This window comes from Gavia stellata, chromosome 9, assembly GCF_030936135.1.
Source record: "Gavia stellata isolate bGavSte3 chromosome 9, bGavSte3.hap2, whole genome shotgun sequence".
Taxonomy (NCBI): domain Eukaryota; kingdom Metazoa; phylum Chordata; class Aves; order Gaviiformes; family Gaviidae; genus Gavia; species Gavia stellata.
In genome coordinates this window covers 4,223,732-4,246,912 of record NC_082602.1, presented here as the reverse complement: position 1 = coordinate 4,246,912, position 23,181 = coordinate 4,223,732, and the positions used below count along the sequence as shown (strand labels likewise).

The 23,181-nt window shown below is 54.7% G+C and overlaps 1 protein-coding gene across 1 annotated transcript; it reads right to left on the bottom strand.

The window, feature by feature from the left end:
• Nucleotides 1-13,706: 13,706 nt before the first annotated feature.
• Nucleotides 13,707-22,100, bottom strand: SLC29A3 (solute carrier family 29 member 3). Its single transcript, XM_059821462.1, has 5 exons — nucleotides 21,852-22,100; nucleotides 17,768-17,850; nucleotides 16,488-16,714; nucleotides 15,133-15,295; nucleotides 13,707-14,443 (listed from the first exon to the last, which is right to left on the bottom strand). The coding sequence occupies exons 1-5, from the start codon at nucleotides 22,098-22,100 to the stop codon at nucleotides 13,774-13,776; spliced, it is 1,392 nt and encodes a 463-aa protein (XP_059677445.1). The 3' UTR covers nucleotides 13,707-13,773.
• Between the last annotated feature and the right edge of the window lie 1,081 nt (nucleotides 22,101-23,181).

The window sequence follows — 23,181 nt, the reverse complement described above, 5'->3', positions numbered from 1 at the left end:
CTAAATTAGTGAGCAGCTGGGATGTTTTACACCCAAACGAGAGGCCACAAGCCAGCCCCATATCCTAAAGCTTCTTAAATTTAAAATTAATCTGTGCTCAAGACCATCTGCACAGAACACCTAAGGAACTTCATAAATTAAATCCTTTTTAAGATGTCCTCACCACCCCAGCTGCTCCTGGGGTGCGCTCCGCAGAGGATTGCGGTGCCCTTTTTCTTTGGATACCTCCAGCAGGTCAGCAGAGACGCTACCATAGCAGGGACATTATTCTGGAGATTATTGCAGCTGGGCAGCAGAAACCCTGACTGGTGCCACCTCCCTGCTATATTCAGGTGATGCCCCTGGGAGGGACACGCAGCCTCTTTGCACATGGGCTGGGTGCCCTTCCCCTGCCCGGCTACAGCAAACAGCCAAGCCCTGCAGCTCCCACCTCTTGCAAAACATTGTTTCTCCCACTTATCGCAAAAAAAAAAAAAGAACATCAATTTTAACAGTTTCACATAAAGGGAGTATTTTACAACTTGGTCTTAAAACAAAACATTGTATTTTCACGACACGTTCTCAACTTGGTGCTACAAAACCTACAGTTTGCGTTCCGAAACAAGAGAGCTTTGCACTGGGGAGGGAGGGGAGCGGAGGAGGAAAATGTAATTGCGAAGGGATTTCCTCTCCTCCTTCCCCAGGGCAGGGGAGAAGGAGAGACAACAGGAAAACTCCTTCCCCCAGAACACCCATTTGACAAATCTGAGTTTCCCATGGGAATAGCGTACCCCATCAAAAAAAAAAATTAAGTAAATTAACCAAAATTTGTGCACCAGCTCTACCCTGTAATGCTGTTGTGCACCGAGGCCACACGCGCGAGGTGTCCCGGGCTGCCGCAGGATGCGCCAGCAAGACCCTGGCAAGGAGCCGGGCTCGTTGCCTGCAGCCCGGCCACGGTGGCCACTGGCAAGCGGCAGCTCTGCCAGCCCTCCTGACCCCCTTGACATCAGTTGTGCCCAGGGGTCTGCTGCCAGACAGGGCTTTTCCCCCAGCACAGGGGAAAAAAACCCAAACAACAACAAAAAGCCATGCACCAGCATGGAAAACTTCCCCTTCCAGCATCCCCCCCCCAAAAAAAAGCACCAGTGGATAAAAGAGGAGAGGCAGCGTGGGGAAGCGATAGCAGTTGGCGAGAGGGTGCTGGCAGCACCCCCGGGCATCGCTGGCATGGGACGGGTTTTGGATTCGCCCTCCCCACGCAGGGTACCCGGGGGAGCCCTGGGCTGCACCCCCAGCCCCAGCCAGCTCCGCTCCTCACCGGCACCCAGCCAGCACGGCACCCCGTCCTCCCCATCCTTTCCTTCGGCCAAATAAGCTACCTCAGCTCTGGTTTTCCTTCTCCCACTTTTTTTTTTTTTTAAACAGAACTGTTGCCTTTTCTATCAACAGCCTTATTAGTTTCTTCCCTTTTTTTTTTTTTTTGGCTAGGTCTTCACTACCAACACTACAGCTTTTGTATTTTCCCAATTAAATGCCAGTAACCGAGCACGGGCTATTATTTACCTTTGTGTAGCATCCAAAAATCGTGGATCAGAACAAAGGGGCTGGTGCCATGTAGATCAACCCGAAGAACAACACCGGGGGAAAAGCTATCCCTGCCATAAAAAGCTTACAGCCGAAACACCCCGAACAAACCCCAAACTCTGCGAGTTAAGAGGACGGGTAATGTAATTTAGCCGGCTGGTTTTAATAGGGACCAGACTCTTGAAGTTTGAGCATTTTCTTTAAATAAAGGCTCCGGTGGCGACTCCAGGCAGTTCGAAGCTAAAGATGTCTGGCCAAAGCCAAGTTGGATGTGTGCAGGGGTCAGTATTTGAGGCGGTCAGGAAACCATTTATTGAAATAAAAGAGCATTGTGGGTTTTGTCAGAGATTAAGGAAAAGAGGAGCAAGCAAAGAAGTGGGGGGGGGGGAAATCAAATAAAGTGTTTTCTCAAGAAATAAGAAGAAACCCTTTGGGGCAATTTTGTCACTTGGAAAAGACGGGTTGGTTTGGGGTTTTTTTCATTTAATAAGCTTTTGAAGGGATTACAAAAATAAACCCACCTCTTCCACCGCGTTTTAGTCCCGCTGGGCTCGGGTCAGACCCGCACACGCGGGCTGCACCGCGGCACCCCCCGCGCACCCCCCCTCTCCCACCCCACGCACCCCCCCTCTCCCACCCCCCCCACCCACCCCACGCACCCCCCCACCCCTTTGAAGAAGTTCAGCCCCGTCTCTCCCGGGAAACTTTGCAGCTTCTCACCGCCGCCTCCTTCCAAGCCAAACTCAAAACCGCAGCCCAGGAGGGGTTTGGGGGTGCAGGGGGGGGACACGGGGGACACAGGACACGGTGCTTTCCGTTGGGAGGGGCAGGGCAGCAGGCACCCACACTTCTTCTTGCTAAAAGGAAGGTTGGGCTCCCCCGGCTCCTGCCATTGAAACCACTGCGCTGAACGACCCCCCCCCCCCCAAAAAAAAAAAAAAAACAAAACCAAACAATAACAATAATAATAATAATAATGGCAGGGCTCACCCCAAACAAGTTGTCCCCTCGGTGCAGGCAGATAAGCGAGGTTTGGGAAGAAGGACGGCGCGCAGAGCCACCCCCGGGGGGGGGACGGGGTGGGGGGGGGGAAGGATGCCGGCGGCTCCGCGCCCGCGCACCCCCCTAACTACATAACCGCGGAATAAATAACAAAAGAAGGAAACTCGCGGGACTTCACCTGTAGCAGCCGGTCCCGGTGTCAGCGGCGACCCTCCATGCCCCCCCCCGCCGCCCCTGCCAGCCGAGTGAGCCGCCGCGGGAGGAGGAGGAGGAGGAGGAGGAGGAGGAGGAGGAGGAAGGGGTGGGGAAGGAGCCCGAGCGGCGGCTGAGGCGGGCGGCGCAGCGCCCCTTGCCCAGGTACCGGGTATTTCAGCGCCGGCTCCGCCGAGCACACCCCCCCCTCGCCCCCCCCGGGGACTCCCGGTGCGGCAGCCGCCCCCCCCCCCGGTCCGGGGTCACCCCCCGGGCTGGCGAGGGGCACCCCCGAGGCTGCGGATGCCTCTTCAAAGACGACTTCAGCCCGAAGCAGGCGAGCGGCCACGTGAAGTTCAACTCAGCCTCTTTGGGTTTCATGTTATTTTTTTGGCTATTCTTCTTATTTTTCTGCCCTTTGTGCCAGAGCAGCCAACACGTAAATCATACATGAGCGGGAAAGCGATACGGGCACCGCGCTCGCCAAGAGAGCCGCACGGCGGTTATTCCTCCCGAGCTCCTCTCCCTCGAGCAGTCGGGGCCTTGGTTTCTACAGACGCGGTGTTATTCTTGCCGTGCCACCGATGCACGTTTCCACCTCACCCTTCCCCTCCGAGCCCAGGTCCTCCCAGCTTTCCCAAGCCCAGCGGGACATGGCGGGACAAACCCCTACCTCCAGCCCAAGTCCTCCCAAGGAGCAGCTTTGGGGAAGGCAGCCAAGTCCCACCGCTTCACCCAGTTTCTTGCGTTCTTAGAAGCGATAAAGCCGTAGAGAGCAACGTGCGACGACACCGGTGCCCACACCGAGGGGGTGACGCAGCCCATGGCAGCACCCCGTGTCCCCCAACCCCAGGAGGCCTTTGGGTCCTGCCCTGCTGCACGCACATACGCAACCTCCAACCACTTGCAACTCAGAGGAGCTTTACCTTCCCACCAGACCCCATCCCAAGCAGCTTTAATTACAACACTAACCAAGCGCAGTTTGTGCTGCTAAAGCCGCTCCCGGAGCCCCGCTTGGCAATGTCGGGAGTCTTCCCATCCGCTCACCTTTGCATCCTTCCTCCTGCAGCAGCAGTGGGCAAATGCCTCTGCGGGAGCAGGAGGGGATAATTAAGCCCTTGCCTCTCTTGAGCAGCTTCTGCTAATTATGCAATTACCACAGCCCCTGGGCCGAGGGATTTGAATTGGGCAGAGGTCTGCAACTCGTGCAGTCACCCCAGCCCTGGGGAGGGGGGCTCTGCAGCAGCCCCCAGCTGCGGGGAGCCCCCCCCGGGTGATGGAGCCCCCCCAACCTGGTTAAGCTGCAGGAGGGGGCTGAGCCCGATGTTGCACACCGGAGCCAGCCCTGGTGCACCTGCAGCTGCTCTGGGGTTAAACCCCAGAAGTCCCTGACAAACAGCTGAGCTCCATGAGCTGCCCGGGGTTAGGGGAGGTGCTGGCAAATAATTTCCTCCCATCACACCTGGGTTGTACTGGGTTTGCTAAGGATTTGCCCTCGGTACCTGAGCTCGTCCTAAAGTTGCAGGTCACGAGGAGTGCACAGGGTGCAGGCGTTACTGGTGCAGGGCTCTGAGCATCCCGCTGAGCTGTGCCCGTGCGGTCGGGGTGGTTTCCCCCTCCTGGGCTCTTCATCCCTCCTTTGTCCTCTTCATCGGCAGCATGCACCATCAGGATACCTGCGCCGTGCGGATCCCGGCCACGTCCAGAAAGTCAGGGAACTAATTAGGGGAAGAAACAACAAAAAGGGAGGGGGAACCAAAGCCAAACCTTACGTTAAGCAACTTGAAGACGCATCTCAGGCCTGCTTGTTGCCTGCAGCCACTCTGACTTTGCAGGACTTATGTCTCACTTAACGACTCTCATGATAAATTCAGGTCAGTGTTTCTATTTAAATAGAAGCACACCTCTCCTCCGCTTAATCATTGCCCGGTTCCTACACCATGGCTTCACACTGCGGCTTTCAGCGTGCAACCCGGGCGGCTGGCTTCCAGCTCCCATCCTGACCGGTTTGAAGACCTGTCACTTGTTTTACATAAGTCTGCTCTAACGAAGCCGAGTTCCTCCCGGCCTCTGGGTCCAGCTTGGACTCCTGGTCCCATTCCCGGTGGAGCCCAGGCTGCAGCCTTTCCCATCGGGGGGGCAGGACTAGTGGGATTTCACCGCCTAGGTTCACAAAACCCCCAGGAATTCAGTATCGGTGAGCTGTATCTCCCTGTCAAGCTTGGTTTAAATCAGACAGCAACAGCACTAGCTGCGTGCAGGCTGGACCTCAAACCAACTTAGTGAGCTGACGTTCCCAAGCTCCTGCGTGAGGGAAGCAACGTTGATCTGAGATGCAGCCCGCGGGGGATGCGCCGTCGCAATTGCCATTTAACAAGCTCAGAGCTGGGACAAAAAGGGACTAAAATGAAGTGATGCCTTGTGAGCAGAGGGATGCTCCCACTTGCCATTCGGTCGGAGGCCACCACAATTAGTGCCTACCCTACAAGGCAGGGACCACGCTGGTTAGCGGGAGGGCTAGGATAACCTCCCTGCTAAGCCTTTCTCTGCAGGCTCATTCTAGGAAACCTTATTTTTTTTGGAGCCAGATCCTGTGACCTCCCCTCTCCACCCTGCCTACGAAAGCGGAGCGGCTAGGCAGAACCTTTGCAGCCTCCTGCCACCACTCGCTCAACCTTGAAATTGTACTGCAGGGCTTCTCCCCCTCTCATTTTCCATCTAACCACAGAACGTTTCTCCGTCCAGCTATCCCCACGGTGTATCGCTCCTCTCTCTGCCTTCCCTGGCCCTTCTGCTGTGAGAGGCGGGATCGCCTTTCATCTCTAAATAGATGAAATATTACATAGAAAGCAGGTAAAATGCAGGCACGTGTAAAATCCTGCCCAGCTAAGGTACTGAATTATCTCTGCTTGCCACGGACCACGTACTGCCGTGGACCCCAGGGTCTGCACGGACCTCAGCTGCCTGACAACCAGCGCGTGCAATATTGTACCATCAGTCATTTCTTCACGCCTCTTTTTCCTCAGGAGTCTCCCACGAGCATCCCTCGATGTGCTTCCCCAAACCACCCTCCTTTTTCTGTAAAGAAAAGCCGTGTGAAAGAGCAGGAGGGCTTTTTGCTCAGGAAGAAGCAGCCCATGCCCCCTGCTTTCACTTCTTGGGGGACACAATGATTTTGTCCCCCCAGACGGCGAGCCCCTCGGGGATGGTGGCATCCTCCACCGCCCGCGGCTTTCCAGCATCCCGCGTCGCAGTGTGGGTCAGGATGGCAGCACAAGGGAGGCAGCTCCCCCCCATGCTACCCTCTCACCCGAGTTGCAGAATTAATTTGTACAGCGATCGTGGGGTTTTCTTTTCGAGCACCTGTGCCACGGCTGGTGGTGAGCCGGTTTTTCCGGTGTGAAATTAATTTCCAGGTCCATTTCACACAGAATTTTAAGGCCAATATTAGGATCATGCTGTTTGTTTAGGAATTTATGAGTGAAGGAGGCTGGAGAGGAACCTGAGCAAAGTTAAGGGATTGCTCGCTTTTTCTCCTTCTGTACAAGAAAAGCGCTGAAAGAGCAGCTGGTTTCTTTTTTGCCTTTAGAAATATAGAAGTACTGCATTTCAAATTGCGTCTTTATAAGGTGATAGTCCATATGGAGGGTAAAGCGAATGTGTTTAAAGATGGTGGGAAGGGCAGGAGCCGGGCACACATTTGTAGCATATGCCCAATTCATGCGGCACCCTTCACCGGGGATCTGCCAGCACGTGTTTCCGAGGTCCGGCTGAGCTGCCCCTGGACCGGGCATCCCCGGCTGGGCCAGGGTAACAGGGACTAGGTAGCCAGAGCTACCATGGCCATAACGTGCAGCCAGAAGGATCAAGGCGTGAGCTCCACAAAGCCTTGCGGGACCTCCCCAAACAGACCTGGCTGAAGCCCGGGAGCTCTGCCCTTTGCAGACCCCAAAGCCGCCCGTTTGCAAAATGCATCGTCTTCCTTTGTAGCCCAAGTTGGAAGAGGGCAGGACACGTCCCTGCTAAGGACACTGAGAGCGCCCAGTGGCCCCTGGCTGGGCTTGTTATCTCCAGAAGGGGTTAATGAGGGTAAAAAAACCCCTTCATAGCAACTCTCCCAGCAGCTGGAGGTGTTTTTCACTGCCTTTTGAAACAGCCCGGGTGTAACTTCCGACTGATGGGGAATGTTAGTAAATCCACAGAGGAGCGAGGGTTCGGTGAGGGTTGCGACAGGCAATCATCTTAGCGGGAGCGGTGAGGGTGAGAGCGGGACAGCTTTGGGAGCCGGGGCCTTTACTCCCCGGGGGATGACCACCCCGAGTCGCTTCATGCCGGGCACCAAAAGCATCTTTCTCTTAGCTTTGAGCCCTACCTTACCAACCCGTTGGGTTCTTTCCTTTCCTCCTCAGCAGAGCAAAAGGTGCCATCTACAGGCACAGCATCCTCACGGCAGCCCCCCGCGTCTCCCCTGCTCGGGCTGGCCTTGGACATGTCGCATGTCACCGTCCCCATTGCTGTGTCACCTTCCCGGCAGTGGCGACTCCGAGCTGCCTGTCCGGGTTGTCCACTTTTGGGGGTCAGGGACTACCCAGAGCGCTGTGCCGGGTAGAAGACGAGCTCCCCTCTTGGGCACCCCTGCGTGTGACCTTGCTGGGAACCCAGGGACAAAAACACGAGGGAAGGTGATCACCGTTTGCGCAGTTGGGAGGGAAGGAGCAAAGGGGATACAAAGGCAATTTGGTCACCCAGTTGCCTTGGGGGAAACCTGGAGGGCACCCACGCTGCTCGCCAAAGACCCAGCTTCCAGCCCCATGGGTCTACCTGAGCCGCTCTGGCCCACATCGTGCTCCTCTTCTGTGTGGCTCTGCTCTGCCAGTTGCCTCTCATTTAATCCGTGTCGGCTGGGTTCACACCCTTGTAATCTAAGGAGGTAAGCCGGGAAAACAAGAAACTGTATGAAGAAGTGCAAACAACACCCGATAAATTCTCCTCTGTGTGACCACAGGACAGTGAGGGGGGGACTCCTGACCAGCTGGAGTGAGGGTGCATGCGAGGGAACACGGGCTTGCTGTGGAAGTACTTGCACTTTGGCTGTGAAGAGCTCTTGCTGCTGTTTAAGGTCAAAAATGAGGCTAAGCAGGTCTCCGAGGCGATGTGTTCAGAAGGGGAGTCAGGTCCTCCAGCTGAAGATCCAATGGGCCAGCTGCACATTGCTGTTGAAGCTCCCAAGATTGCCCCCAGTAGAGGTGCGGGAGAGCTCTTCCCACCTCGCCAAGCCGAGGGCTCGCCAGGGCGACAGGGAAAAGGCGACGCCGAAGAGCAGAGCCACTGCCGGGCACACGGGCTCGCTCCTCGTACGCAGCCGCAAGCCTGGAGCTTGCTCCCGCTTTAAAGCCCCCTCTCAAACCCAAGCCTTCTGCTTCATATTAAAAGCATTTGTCAAAGCAGACGCTCCATCCTGTGCTGTTGGGTACCCGAAGCTGTGCGGCACAGAGCGAGGCAGGGTTACAAAAGCCAGAATCGAAGCTGAGCTGGGAGGGGGGGGTGTGTGCACCCCATCCATCAGCAAGCGGGGATGGCAGAGGCAGCAGAGCCGCCGGCTCGCTCAGCTTTGCCCAGCCTGCTACGGGCACGCTGGAGTTCGTGCTCAGCCAGCCACAGTTACTCTACCCCCCCGCCACGACGTGATAAATTAGGAGGAAAACTTTCTCAGCTCAGTTTGTTCTCACAGTGCAGTCCAACAGAGCACAAGCCTGTCTAATCAGAAGCTACAGTCCTTCACCATCTGTTTGGAGCCTAATTACAAATGCAGAAAAATAATGTGCTTTACAATTGCACCAGTAAATGCTGTAAATGATTTAAATGCATGCATATGTTCCCTGCAGAATTCAGCATGCATCTGCGACTTCTCCTCACATTAAGCACACAAATCAAGGGAAAAAATACCCAGATCTGACGAACAGCATGTCCCTAGGATGGTGATTTTTATCCCTTTCTTTCCCCCTGCTGGAATGGCAAACAGGGCTTTTTTGTAACAATCCATTCAACAGCGTTTTCTTCGCTTCCATTTTAAAAACTGTTTATCACCGTCGTGTAAATATAGTACAAATTACTCCATAAAACATGTAAAAGGAGAACAGCAGCCGGGCAAGCCTGCAGCTGGCTGGCGAGGTTTCAAAGCCGAGTTTTTTTTTCCTCTGGGGCGCCCGCGAAGGGGCAGGATCAGCTCGGCTCGTCTGCTGGGGACCGTGGCCTCCCCGAGCCCCTGCCAAAGATGACGACCGCCAGCGTTTGGAGCCGTTGGCTGGCGCACCCCTTTTCGGGAGGATGCTCACCGGAGGCGTGCCGCAGAGCCGGCGAGGTCGGCAAGCTTCACCCGGGCACGTGCACGCATGGGCGAAGGGGAAAAAGGGCCAAGAGCTAAAATACCTTGAAACAAGTCTTTTCCGTGGCTGCGGAGGGGGAGGCAGAAGCATTTTGGAGGGGCAGGGGTCAGAGACCATCACCCCGTCCGCGGTGGGGTGATGGGTCTCCACACGCTGCCCAAGCCCGTGGGACCATGCAGAGCCCGGGGACCCCACTGCCCATACAAATGAAGCTGCCACAGGGCGGTAATTAAGAGCGAGGTCACACACGTTGGCCCCTGGCTGGCCATGGGGACCGCCAGAGCTCGTTAGGAGCTTTGTCAGGATGCCGGGGACAGGCACGGATGCAGCTGCGCAGGGATGCTCTGTGCTGCCGGGCGGACACCCTGCCAGGTACCGCATACCCCCACCCTTGCAGCTCCTGCTCCCACAGTCGAGCCACCAAAGGCAATCCTGCTTCAGCTGTGTGGGCTTTTGACCCACAGCGCATCCCAGCGAAACACTGAAAGGGTGAGTCCTACCCCAAAACACGTACAACAGAGCAGAGCTTCTCTTTGGTCACCGCCAAGGCAATGCTGAAGGATAGCGAGGTTGTTTCACAGACGCTCCCACCTCCCAAAGGGTAATAGTGCTGTGCTGAAGCCTCTGTAATGCAAAGGGTGGTATCAGAGGTGGAGGGGTGGCAGCATTTCCACCCTGTGGGGCACTGCACCGAATGGGGACAGGCTAGACAAGGCTTTGGAGATCAGAGAGAAAGAGGGACAGTCACTTGTGACTGATGGGAGATGAGGATCACTCCATAACCAAAGTTTCCTTTCCTCCTAGGGCGCATTTGTTCGCTCCGAAACCCCCAACACCTACACTTAAAGGCTCCAGCTCTGAAGCAGGAGGAGTAGTTGGCACCACTAGGCTGAAAGAGAGGACAAAAAAAGGTCGGGCATAGGCTCAGTTACTCTCCTTTGAGCAGAAGCTGCAACAGATGCGTCTCCTCCGCTTTCTGCCCCTTCATCCAACCCCCTCCCGCTCCCCACGCCCTCCCGTCTCGCTGGCGCTGCTTTGCCAGTTCACAGCTTTTGCCTCCCCTCGGCCGGTTGGATTTAACACCAAAGGCTGTTTGAGAAGCCAGCGAGGGCAGGCGCAGCATCCCCACCGCGCCGGGCTGCCAGCCCTCCGCAGAGCCGGGGGAGCGCGGGGGGGTCTCCATCCTCCTGGCTGCTTTGCCAGCGCTGCTGGCCCTGAGCGCTGGGCAAACGGTGGCTTTGCCGCTTGGCCCCGAGCAGGGATTCGTGCATATCTTTGACTTCGTTTCACTTCGGGGGCCCACACCCATGAACTTTGCAAGCGCCTGCATCGCTAATTTTATGCCCACCGGCAAGAGGAGGCTAAGCCCTGCAGAGAGCGCGTGGTCCTTCCAGTGCCAGCCCCCTCACAACCCGCTTCCCCCGGCTGAAGGATGGTGAAAACATTTCCAACCCTGCTACTCTCTCTAAAGCAGCTGAGGGGACAGTGTTTAAAGAGATACGAATCTGGCAACACCGTTTTGGACAGGCGAGGAAGACCCACGGACCCAGCTCAGCTCCCAGCCCCTGCCATACCAAGATCTTCCTCTGGACCTCGGGTGTCCCGCATCCAAACAAAGACCTGGAGAGCAACTCCTTCTTGTAGAGCTCTTTGAGACCTAGAAGTCTTATCTCCTGGCTAAACACCATGAAGTGGGTTTTGACCCCTGCAGCATTTCTGCTGGCGGTCCCACCTCGATGCTGGTGTAGAGCAGGGAGCACATGTCGTTCCTGAACTGGAAACTGGGGTCAATGGCCACGTTCCTTATCAAAGATACATTATTTAAAACGATCAAGAAATAAACCATGGTTGTGTTTCCACTAACATGTCTGAAAACCAGCCCCACATGGCAGACGCAGCATCCTTCGTTCTGCCTTGCAACTGCCGTTTCCCTCATCATTCTGCATTTTCTTAGCTTGAGCTCTTCGATACGGCCTACGCAGAGCATCAGATGCAACTTTGCCCGGGCAGTATACGGCAGTAATTACTTCCCTGCTGTTATACGCAACAGTCTATAAATTACCCGTCCCTTTTGCAGGGGGATCACCCACACGCTCATGGCTCAGGCTGCCTGTCAGCATCCATCCATCCCCGTACTACGGCACTCGCACCAGCGGTCCCCTGCTTTATACTCAGACCTCATCCTTGCCCAATTTGAACCTGGATTGATTTTTCCCCTCATTTCTCCAACTATCCTTAGCTGAATACCATCAAAGACAAAGGATAAATTCCCTTTTTGCCTGCTTCCCCTGCAGATGCAGTAAGTACACTCTCCACACCTACCTGCAGGTCACTTGGAGATACTAAATTAGAATAACCGGGCTCTCAAAAGAATTCTCTCGGAGCTCCTTCACCTGGCCCTTGCCAGTGATTTCTCAGAGTTTACAATCCAAGCTGGGAGAGACGGATGACCAGAAGGAAAAATGCAAACTAAAAGTGCATGCATCGGTGCATCTCCAAGAGAAATCACTTCAGACACCAGCAGTTGCACAGTATCAAGAATTACCTTTATTAGCAACAGTACCGGATAATTAAGTTCTGTCTCAAGAGGTATTCGGTTTGTAACATGAGGGAGAGGATCAGCAGAAGTGCAAAGCAGTCATCAAATGAGCAGAATCTCATCATACCTGGGACCGGGGGAAAAAATACATGAGTTGAGGAGAGCAGATCACGCGGCAGGCTCTCAAGTGGGAAGCACTGAAAGCCACAAAGTGATGTTTTGGTTGCCAACACGAGGTTGGCTTAGGCTTTTCAGCCATGGCCAACTACCGCATCACCCCAAGCAACGTGGAGGCAATGGGAGCGCTTACCCTCGTGAGCAGCACCCGGCCGGCCGGCCAGCATCCCTACCCTCAGCCCTTCAAGCTGAGGTGGACCTTCACCCGGGTCAACGCTGACCAAAGCAGTCCCTGGCCAAGTGTCGGGGGCCGAAGGGCTGCAAACCCACTGAAACGACAGCATTAAGAACCTGCACGTGCGAAGTTGGGTGCCGTAAAACTGCTCCTCGGTACTGCACGCCCTGTAAATTTTCTACTCATGTCTGGATTTTATGTTTAAATAAAAATCAGCCATAAAGCAAAACTGTGTGTGTATTGCCAACGAGCCCAAACTAAACACTGAAAAGGATTTTATATAAAAAACCAACACCCACCAAGCCTACATTTCACCCCGTGGTAATAACTGCTGTCGATCCTGCCGTTTTCTCAGCAAAGCCAGGGCGGCTGCAGGCACCAGCCCCGCATCCTCCCTCTCGCTACCCACGGCATCCAGCATGGCAAGGAGATGGCCTGGCAACCCAGAGCAGCAGCTTGCTTCACCACTACTCGGTCAAGCAGGAGATGCTGAGAGAGCACCCACTAATGACCCAGACTTAAAGGAAGTATTTTCTATAGATAGCATCCCTGAGGCATCAGCTGCAATGCCAACTTCTGCCATTACATCCTTGCTTACCGGTTCACCTCTCCTAGACCATAAATCGACGCAATTTGAGTAAATAAATACCATAAGTGTATTTAGACCAGGCTGCATTTGCGTATGGAAGTTTAAGTGACTTTAAAAGCTGGTCCCCTTTGGGTGGGCCATCTTTTTGGGTGTCACAGTAGCTCGCCCCTCTGAAAGCATCTGGAGACCATATGCCGCCTGTCTACCTAAATTAATCAGCTTTCTGCTGTGAATGTCACATCAGAGCCTCTCTAATAACTCTCCCTGGCTTTTATAGACCTTTCTCAATTCAGAATAAAGGCACCTTAAAAACCTTAGGTTGGGACCACTTAGAATTTCGCCTCCCTTGAGGTTCAGCTGCAGACAGGTAAGTTGGTGGCTACAACCGTCACACCACGGTCACACCAGGAGAAATGATCTCAGACTGGACACAACTTACAGCCCCAGCACTAGCAGCACCATGCTGGGGGCTGGATGATCCCTCATTCAATCTAATCTGGAAAAATTAAAGCAAGCAGAAGTCCAAGCGGAGAGGTTTCCCTTATATACGCTTTTTCATTGGATGAATGTATGAAATTCCCCCAAAACGGTGCCCTGCTCCTGGCGCGGCTGCTATGCGCTCCCAAAGCTTGCTGCAAGCTGCTCCAGGGCTCAAACCCCCTTTAGCTCAATGCCATCGTCACAGCTTGTTGAAGGGGGATCCCATCGAGACCACTGAAACACTGCAGGGCTGAACTCATAACAAAGAGGCAGCAAAACCCAAGGTGCCATCAAAAGCCCCGGTTTCAGTTTAAAACCAGTGTGGTGGCACCAGCAAGCCACGCTTGCCCACCAGTACTGGGGTGGGGGACAGGTTTCCCGGTGCCCCCGGTGCTTCCCTGAGCTCCCTGGGGAGGACGAGGCTTTTTTTGTCCGTTTGCTCCAGTCGAGCTGGGGAGCGGCAAAGGTCCGACGGGTCCTCCCAAGCACAGGGAACACCCCTTCCCAGAAGGAGGACTTTTCCCCTGGATGCAATTCCCAGCCCCAAGACAGGCAGCCTGCCCCAAAACCATGGCTTGACTGGCTTTTTTGGGGGAAAAAAAACAAACAAACTTAAATACCCAAGAGCAGCACCGCAAACCAAGGGCATCCCCCCTCGGCTGCTCTTCTACACGAGGTGGACAATGAGAACAGAGCAGGCGGACCCCACAGCCAGCCCCAGCATGAGGTAAAACGTCATCACCACCCCCGCCGCCTCGGCCAGCTCTTTCGGCACGATCTTGGGGCCGTAGACGATGACCAGCGTCCCCAGGTAGCCATTGCTCAGCCCCAGCAGCGCCGTGAAGACCACCGGGTAGATGTCTTGGTTGAAGACCACCGTCCGGATGTGAGCCCGGGGTTGGTAGTTGCTGAGGAGGAAGAGAGGGAGGAAGATGGTCCTGAGGAGGACGAGGGCGGGCAGCAACTTGCTCTTGGGGCCGGGCACCTGGATCCAGGCGGTGATCTGCCTCCCACACCAGTCGGCGAAGTTGTACAGGAGGAAACTGGTGAGCGGCGCAAAATACTTGGTGCTCCACAGGCTTCCCGAGGACTTGCTGGCCGATTCGATGTTGGAGGAGAGAGAAGGGAAGATGATGATGGAGATGAAGAAGACGTAGAAGAGGCAGAAGCCGAGGAGGGCAGTCTTCTGCAGGATGGGACGGAGCGGGGGGATGCCGACACTTTTTGCGAGGAAGGAGGTATTTGTGGTGTCTCCCGGCTCTGCCTCATCCTCTGCAGAGCTGTCGGGCGGCACGGCGGCCAGAGACGGGCTCTCCTTCTGGCTGCTCATGTAATACCTGGAAAAAGAGAAGGAGGAAGATTTTTAGCCAAGTGTGTGTGTGGGGAACCCAAACTGAGATTTGGAGAGAGAGCAGGAGAGAAGTTGGCAAAGCAGGGATGTCTGTTGGACCCAGCAAAGATGGTTGCAGCGACTCCACCACTCCTCCAGCTCCCTCCTTGTATGGAGAGGTGACCCTCGGGGACCCCCACCCCCTTTTCCCCACTGCGGGGATCCCTTTACACCCGCAGTGGTTCACAGGGGGGACCTACTGCATGCACACATTTGGGGGGCCAGGTGGTTTCAGGGGTTGCAAGCACCGACAAGACCAAGGGGTCATGCACATCAGTGCATGACATTGCAGATACGGACATCCTATGGGCACCCACCTGGCTGGCTGCTTCCAGATTACAGCTCTCCGATGACTTCACACATTTGGGAAGCCCCTGTGTCAGCACCCCTCTCCCTCTGGAGAGGCTTGCCAGAAACTCGGCAGGCGCCCAGTTTCGGTCTGTGGTTTCGGTCAAATGGGGAAGCACGGCTGGCTGTGGCACAGCGCCGGAGCCGGAGCGCGTGGGGTGGGATGCCGGGGGGTGACGGGGCAGGGACTGGCGCAGCAAACATCCCACGGATTCCCCCAGCAACCCTGCTTGGCATTGACAGTAGCAAACCCCTTGCGGGATACCCATGGCAGGCTGGTGCACACACCTGGAGTACTCCAGCCTGGGGAGGAGGAGGTACACCATGATGCAGATGACGATGAAGATGTCAGCGGTGAGAAAGTAGGCCAGGGCACTGTCCGTAACGTCGGCCGCTGCTGCCAGGTCTATCACAGAGGCGATGGCGCTGATTGTGCCGCCCATGGCCTGACCTGTGCAGGGGACCAGAGAGCCGAAGCTCAGCGCCTGGGGCACAGATGAGGGACAGCGGGGTGGCAGAGAGCAACCCACAGCACCTCCAGCGAGGAGGACTTTGATGCAGAGGGGGAACCCAGAAACAGCAGCATCCTCTTATTAACACCTCCTGGTGTGCACAGCCCCTGAGGGGGAGCAGCTCACCCCTCTCCTGACTCGCACCCCTCTGGCCCACGTGCTGGTCCCCAAACTCAGCTCAGGGTGCAGCTGCACACACCATCTCAATCTCCATTTCTCCATTCTAACTGCAACATGGCTATTTGGGGGGCTGCAGCAGAGCCCAGGTCCCATTCTGCATCCATTCCAACACAGCCACAGCACCGCACAAGGGTCAGGATGGGACCCGACCCGCTGGGCTTGCATGTGCTGAGTCCTGCAGAGAAGGTCCAAACCCTGCCCAAAGCCTAAACCTGGCTTTCCACCGGCACACATATAACCGCCTCTCTTCTGCACTCCCCCAGACGGGAATTCAAGCCACCCTCAACAGCTATGCCATCTCGGGGATGCGGTGATCTCCCCCACCGGGCTAAACTCATTAAAACACTCCTGTCTGGGCCCCAGGAAAAATTTCTGTCTTGATTTTTCTCCCCTTCCCCTCTTGGTTTGTCAGCCGTTCCACAGCACATTTATAATGCTATCAAACCTCCAGGGAGCTCATCACTCACGGCTCCCAACGTGCCCCTCATCACTCATGGAAATGCATGGAAATGCTGAACAGAAAGGAGGAGACAATGCAAAGTTGAAGATTGCCTCCAGCTGCAAACAGAGGAGCTGAGGGACATATCTCCTTCCCCCCTTCTCCCTGCACAGAACAAATAACCAAGTCAAGCCATCGGGCTGGCTGGAGCTGCTCTGCTGGGTGTTCACCTCCTGGGCAGGGATGGTGAAGGACCACCACTCTCCTCGCCTCTGCTGAGCCCTCAGCACTTTGGTTTATGGGTTATTTACAGAAACAAGAGCACTGGCTCATGTGACCAAGCCTGTTTCTCCTTCAGCAACTTCCCTTTATCTTGAAGGCAAAGTTAAGTTTCTAAAATAAACCCCATGTGACAAAACACCAGATGCAGGAGGAAAAGAAAACCAACCACCCAACCACAGAAAACCCAAGAGCATGATCCCACCAGGACAACGCGGCTGGGGGCCACCAACCTGAGATCAGCGCCTGCAAGTCCTTCATGGGGAAGCGGCTGCTCAGGCCAAAGATGCTGCTGGTGAAGACGGTCGAGGCGCTGCTGACGATGACCACGCAGCCGATGGTGAGGGCAAAGAAGTGGGTGGTCCAGGCGGAGGTGTCGACCTTCACCAGCACAGTGATCACAAGGAAGACAGCCAGCATGACAAAGAGGGAGGACAGGATCCGGACGCTGGCAGGCACCCTGGGGACAAGGGGAAGGAGAGAATCCTGTGCTTAAAACTATAACACCAAGGCGGGGTGCAGAGGACACCAACTCCTCTGCTGTGAGAAAGATCAAAGAAAATAAAGAAGGGTGGGGGGAGATGAGGAATAAAAAGTAGTGATTTTTCTCAGAAGCCCTTAGATGTTAGCTCTGTGATTTCCACTTTTGCCATCAGTAGGACTAAGTCCATAAGCCCAGCCGAGCTGTAAATACCTATTTCTCCCAGAAATCAGGAGCTATCCCCATCGCTGGAGCAACGTACAGCAGCAGCGATGAAGTCTCCCTGGGGAACGCGGCAGGCCGGCTGAAAGCAATGCCAGGCGCGTCGCTACAAGAGAATTAGTTGTTTGAGCCGGAGGTTGCTTATTACACAGCGGGAGGCTGGCTGGGCTGGCCTGGGGGCAGGACGGCGGGGCGAGGGAGAGAGGCGGGGAGCCGGACTGGCAGCCAAGATCTAGAGATTAAGCACACAAACACATTCCCCTTTGCTGGCAAACATGCAGGAGTTTGATCTGGGGTAAGGAAGGGTACAAATGAAGGGATGCGGCTAGTTTAGATTTAAGTCAAGCTTGCAGCAAGGCACGGATGGTCCTTTTCTTAACCCGGTTCAATGGCTGGTAGGACTAGAGCGAGGCGTTACTCCTGCCTGGATGAGCCTGGCTCTCATTGTCCGCTTCCCCCGGTGACAACGATGGCATTTTTAAAAGGAAAGACCACATGACTGCATGCACAGACTTTCCTTCCCCAGCAATTAACCAAGGAATTTATTAGGAATTTATTTACAGCAGCACAACTCAAGTTGACTCCAGGCACGGGTGCTGCTGTCGGGGAGCAGGGTGCTTCACCCTGCTCGTGGAAGCCAGAGGACAGCATGGCACTCCAGTGCTTTATCTCTCCATTTTAAAGCTTTTCCCCACTGGGTGTTTCAGGCTGAGCTGGGAACCATGGCTGAAGCCGGAGAAAGGCAGGAGTGACGCAGGCAAAGCCAGGGAGAGCCACAGCTAATAGACCCGGGAACGGAGCAGCACTTACTTATTGACGAGCAAGAAGTTTCCGATCAGGCACAGCACCGAGGGCACAGTTGAAGCAATAGAGATGTAACTCTCAAAAAAGTCCTGCCAGGGAAAAAAAAACAAAGAAAAAAAGGTAGGGGGGAAAAAACACATGAATTTCAGGTCCTAAATACAGCTCGATACAGCACACATGGGGAGTCATGATGTAGGCGTCCACCTCCTTGCACTGTAGCACTGTGTTGCAAAGCTGCTCAGGATGACAGGCAAAGGGAACGGGTGATGGAAACCGCCCCGGGGCTGTCTCGTCCTGCAACAGCCCTGGGATATTTTAGGAAATTAGGGACATAACAAATTCAGACGCAAAAATGGTGAAGGAAATACCTGCCTTACTGCCGTGCTGGCCCCACGGGGCAGCAACCGAAATAAGGTCTGAATTTCTCCTGCTGGCTCCGGCGTCCTGGACAAACCCCCTGAACATTTTACCCTACCTGAGCTCTGTGAGGGCTGTTGTTTATAAATTGTGCCACAAAAGCATTAATATTATTAGCTAAGTGCCCAACCTGTGCATCCCTCTCCATGAGAAGCAACACCATGTTGTCGAGAACGTGCTCAAGCAAAAGCAGCGCAGGTGGGGATACAGGGACATTATTTTCCCTCCCAGTCCCCCTCTCTGCGCGCACGAAACTCATTGAGAAACTATATTGAGACTCAACGCACATTTACTCTGGGGACTCATATATCATCCGAGCAAGTCGGCTGCAGCATCAGTCAATATCCACCAGCCCGCCTCGCACAGAGGTCAGGCTGGGCACGCAGAAAGCAATAAACACCACAGAGAGAGAGAGAGATTTCTCTGCCAAGATTGCAGCCAAACACTTACATTTTCAATCCATTTTATGTATTATGCTGTTAAAGTGTCTCTGCTCCATCTCCTCCCCTCGAGGTGCTTAATCCCCTGTTTTTTCTGCAGGAATCTCAGCCAGCAGGTAGGACGATGCTCGTAAAGAGGATGACCTACATATCCACTCCCATCGCGACGGGCTTTCAATTTTCTGCAGTTACCTAGCTACAGAGATGGGGCCACGTCGCGTCCGAGCGCGAGAAGGCACTTGGCACGTTTTCTCTGCCCGTTACATTTTTGGTTTTGCAGCTGTGCATCATAGTCTTTTAATCAGTTTACAAGCATGTTCATTTATTCTTCCCTATCAGGAGCTTTACTGTAAGCGACGGGAAATCTAATGATCGCTCCTAGAGGGTCCATACAGACAGAGACATAAATGCCTGCACTTACCATCGGCTTGGCGAAGCAGGAGGCTCAAAGCTCTACAGCCATATGACGAATTACAGGAGAAAAGACAGCAAAATGCAAAGTTGGCTGCTAAAACTAAGACTTATTTATCAACCTACTTAAAACAAACCCCCAAACCAACCCAGGGGTATTTAATATACTTCCAAGTTAATTTTCTTTTTCTTTTTTGGGGAGGAAAGACTTTATAATGCTTTCCACCAAGCAGGAGTGTATCCACACTAGCTGTAATCCAGCAGAGATGCTGTTACAAGCTCCCCAGGGAAACGTTCATTTGTTCCCAACAAACGTGCTCACACTAGTGGTGGGAAGAGAATTGGGGAAAGTATTTAAGAAACTGAGGAGCCTGCACTGCACCGGGAATTTTTACCCTGCCTTACCCATGGCCAAACCCTGCTAGAAAAGAAAAGCCAAGTAGAAGGGCTTCAACTGCTGTCATTTCTGTGAAAAAGGAAAGCCCTCATGTCACATTTTTAATGCCGCAGCAGAATGGCAAGTGGCAAATTTAATAATATCAGGCTCCATACTCATCCCACCTCTTTGCTCCTACTTGTTAGGTGTTAATCCAGCTCAGATGGTAACTCTTCTCCCTTCGTGGGTATTCCCACCCATCACAGGCATGCTTTCAGAGCAGATTTTTTGGCTATGCAACCTGTATCTAGTTCTTCGCCCTTTCTGCTGAGCCCCAGCTCATCTCCTCTGGGCATCCCTTGCTCGCAAGGGCCGAGCTCCCCATCACCGACATGGTTTTAGAGGAGAAACGCAGGCACTGAAAGACTGTCACCTCTTTCCTGGCTAATAATAAATAATAACCCACAAAGCAAACTCAGCACCTTTCTCCCACCTCGGCCTCTCGTGGGGGACGGTGTCATCCCTCAGCCATGGAGCCGAGGTGCGTACTGGAGGTGTTTGACTCTGTATTAACTACAGCATCTTCAAACACGCTGCCGTGATGCACAGCACACGCTCAGTACCTTAAAAAAAAAAAAAAACCCAAACAAGAATAAAGCATCACGGTGGCAAACTGATCACTGGCATCAGCCAGCGTTGCCAAGATGCTTTTGCAAAGTAGTTTTCATTCTGCTCCAGCCCGGACTCGGCAGCTGGGCTCCTGCCAGGCTGGAAAAGCAATCCAGGCCCACGGTGGCGGCTGAAGGCACCGAAGCATTACCTGGAGCACGGGGCATGAAATTAGCAGCAGCAAGCAGGCTGGAGCCAAGCGCAGGCTGCCGGTCGCAGGCGCATCTTTCCGGAGTCGAGCTCTGTTTGCAGGTAAGCCCTCCCATCGCAGCGCTGTGGCTCGCCATCCCAGGGCAGAAACGGGGCAGACTGGCTTATTTTTGATCAGACTCAACTGCCACGGAAAAGCCAGGTTGCTTTTCACTGGAGGAAGTAAAAAGCCTCGCGCCACAGCCATACAGAAAGAGGAAAAACATCTTTTCGACAAAGTAATGGCTGATCCGACCAGGAATAAAGCTGTGCAAGTTTTTAGGAAGAAGACACCTAGTGATATTTCCTCTTCTTGAAAACAGCTTTTTCACGAATGGCCTTGGATAAGGCTGATGTAGAAGCTGTGAGGAGTGGGTGGGATGCAGGGAGTGTGGGAGGACATCACGCTGCATGGTGGCAGAGCACCCGTCGCCCTCGCTCTGAGCACCCTCGCTAGCACAGGGACAGCCTATTTGCGATCTTCAGGCACCACGGGGGCTTGGTCCTCATCAGTTTAATCCACCCAGTAACTCCATTTATGCCAGCACACCGGTACTTCAGCATCCTGGTACAAGCACCATCAGTGACACTCTCCTTCCTCCCCACCAAAGATGCAACGGGCTTAAAATTAAAACAGCCGTGGATGCCATACTAGTGTGAGAAATCATAGAGAAAACGTGGGCGTCACACCTGGCTCTGTGTTTATATAAAAATTAAATGTGCCCAAACCACTTGAACAAGCTCGGCAACGGGAGGAGGACAGGACGCAGCCTCGTCACGCCAACACTTTTTCCAGCCACAAATGCCATTGCTTTGTCGGGGGAGCACAGAGAAACAATCCTGCCGTGGCAGGAGGAGCAAGAGAAGGCGGCTTTTTTGGGAAGAAAAAGAGAGGCCATCAAGCTTGCCGCCCCAAGGCCAGCTCATCCATCGCCCCGTGACAAGCCCCTCGTCCCATATGCCGAAAGCCAGATGTTTATCGCTGCAAGGAGATACTCCGGTCACACCTGCCACATCTTGAAGGAAAAGCAGTAAAGCATCCAGGGGGGGCTCGAGACTATGGCAAGCCACACGCTCCAGGGCTGGTGCCCCTGCAAAACCCTGCTGCCACCGCCAAATGACGTGCTGCACCAGCCAGCGCAAGAGAGAAGACGCCTAAAACGTGTTTAATGTCTCACCACGGAGCCAGAAGTTCAGGGCAATTTATCTCCCAGCCTGCAGGGAGTTGCGGCCGAGTCCACAAAGCGTGACCCCAACCACAAAGAGATTTTTACCTTGCACCGCAGGAATTGTCCTGTGAAAGGCAGCCTTGCTTATGGGGCAGCTTAAGCTGAATTTTTTTAACCGCACCTTAAACCTTAGCACTTGAAATACAAGTAAAAGACAGACCACAAAGTGCTACACCTTTTAGTTTTAAGCATCATTCTTGCTACTACTTGTCCTCCCCAAATAAACCCCTACCCCAGGCTTGCAGCAGGCAAAACCGCAGAGGACGGTCACTCACCTTCTGGGGAAGTGGAGGGGAAAACGAGCAAGTAAGGAAGGAAAGAAGCTTTTTTATTTCCTGCCTCAAAAGCAGCACACTCACCCGCAGATCGGACGCTGCCTGTCCTGCCTGTCCTGCCTGATCCGAGCAGTTTTGCAGCTTGTACATCCAGTAGTGCTTTGCCGTGATGAAAAAATTCCAGGGCAGCAGAGACCCGATGCCCAGGAGGAAAAAAATAACATAGGCCCCGTGTAAGCGGTCGCTTGGCTTTTGCCGGCTGTATCTGTTCACCAAGGGCTCCTCGATCAGGGGCTCCTCGTCCGGGGGAAAGCTGTCGGCTGCCGGGTGCATGGCGCTGGCACGCTGCAAAAAAGATGCTACCACGTGAGGGGTGCAAACTGTTGCTCGCAAGCCGCTGTGCGCGGCTCCCTCCTCCTTTGCCCCACCGTCACCCAGCAAATGCCGGATGAGTGAGCTGAACCGGCTCGGCACGGGGACAGCCGGCTCCCCGAAAGGCGTGGGAGAGGGCTCCGCCGTGGCAGCACCCGTGTTTCTGTCCGTAACTAATAATTAACCCGTCCCCTTGGCCTTGCAAAAGCAGGAAAGCGCAGCAGGTACAAGGCTCCAGAAAAGATTAACAGCTTGTAAACTAACAACGCCGTCAGGCTTCGCCGAGCGACCTGTCAACCAGTATAACACCAGCAGCCTTCCTAAAATGAGTTGTAAACTAACGCAACACCACCAGGCTTCGCAGACCGGCTTGTAAACTAACACATCACCAAGGCTTTGCAAAAATGACTCACAAAGCAGCGTAACATCATCGGGCTTTGGACAAACGACTTGTAAAGTAAGGCCAGACCGGCGGGCTTTGCCAGGGGCGCGTTAAGCCCGTACTGGGCTTTGCGAAAGGGCTCGCCAACGACGGCGGCAGCGTCAGGCTTGGAAACCCTCCCCAGCGGCTCCGGGGCAGGGCCGAGCCAAGCGCAGGGGGAGAGGGAAATGCCGGAAATCGGGGGTTTTGCAAAAAGCCTTCCATTTCAGGAGGGGGAAGCGCCGCATCCCTCCACGCATCCCTGCAGGCAGCCCGCCCTCCAGCCCGCGTCCCCCACACCCCCCTCAGCACTTACTGGGGCGCCTCACGGCCCCGCCGGCTCCTTCCCCGCCGTGCCGGGCTGCCCCGCTCCGCCCCGCCCCGCCGGGGGTGGCCCCGGCCCGCCCCGGCCCCGGCCCCGGCCCCGGCCCCGGCCCGGCCCCGCGGGCGGTGCTGCGCGGAGCGGAAGGGAGGCGCGGGGCGGCGCAGCGCGGCGGCACCCGGGCACGGCCTCCACGGCAGCCCCCGGCTCCCGCGGCCTACAACAAATCCCCCCCCTTCCCCCCCCTTTTTTCGACACCCCCTCTTTTTTCCCCTTCCCCCTTTATTCTCCACGCCCCC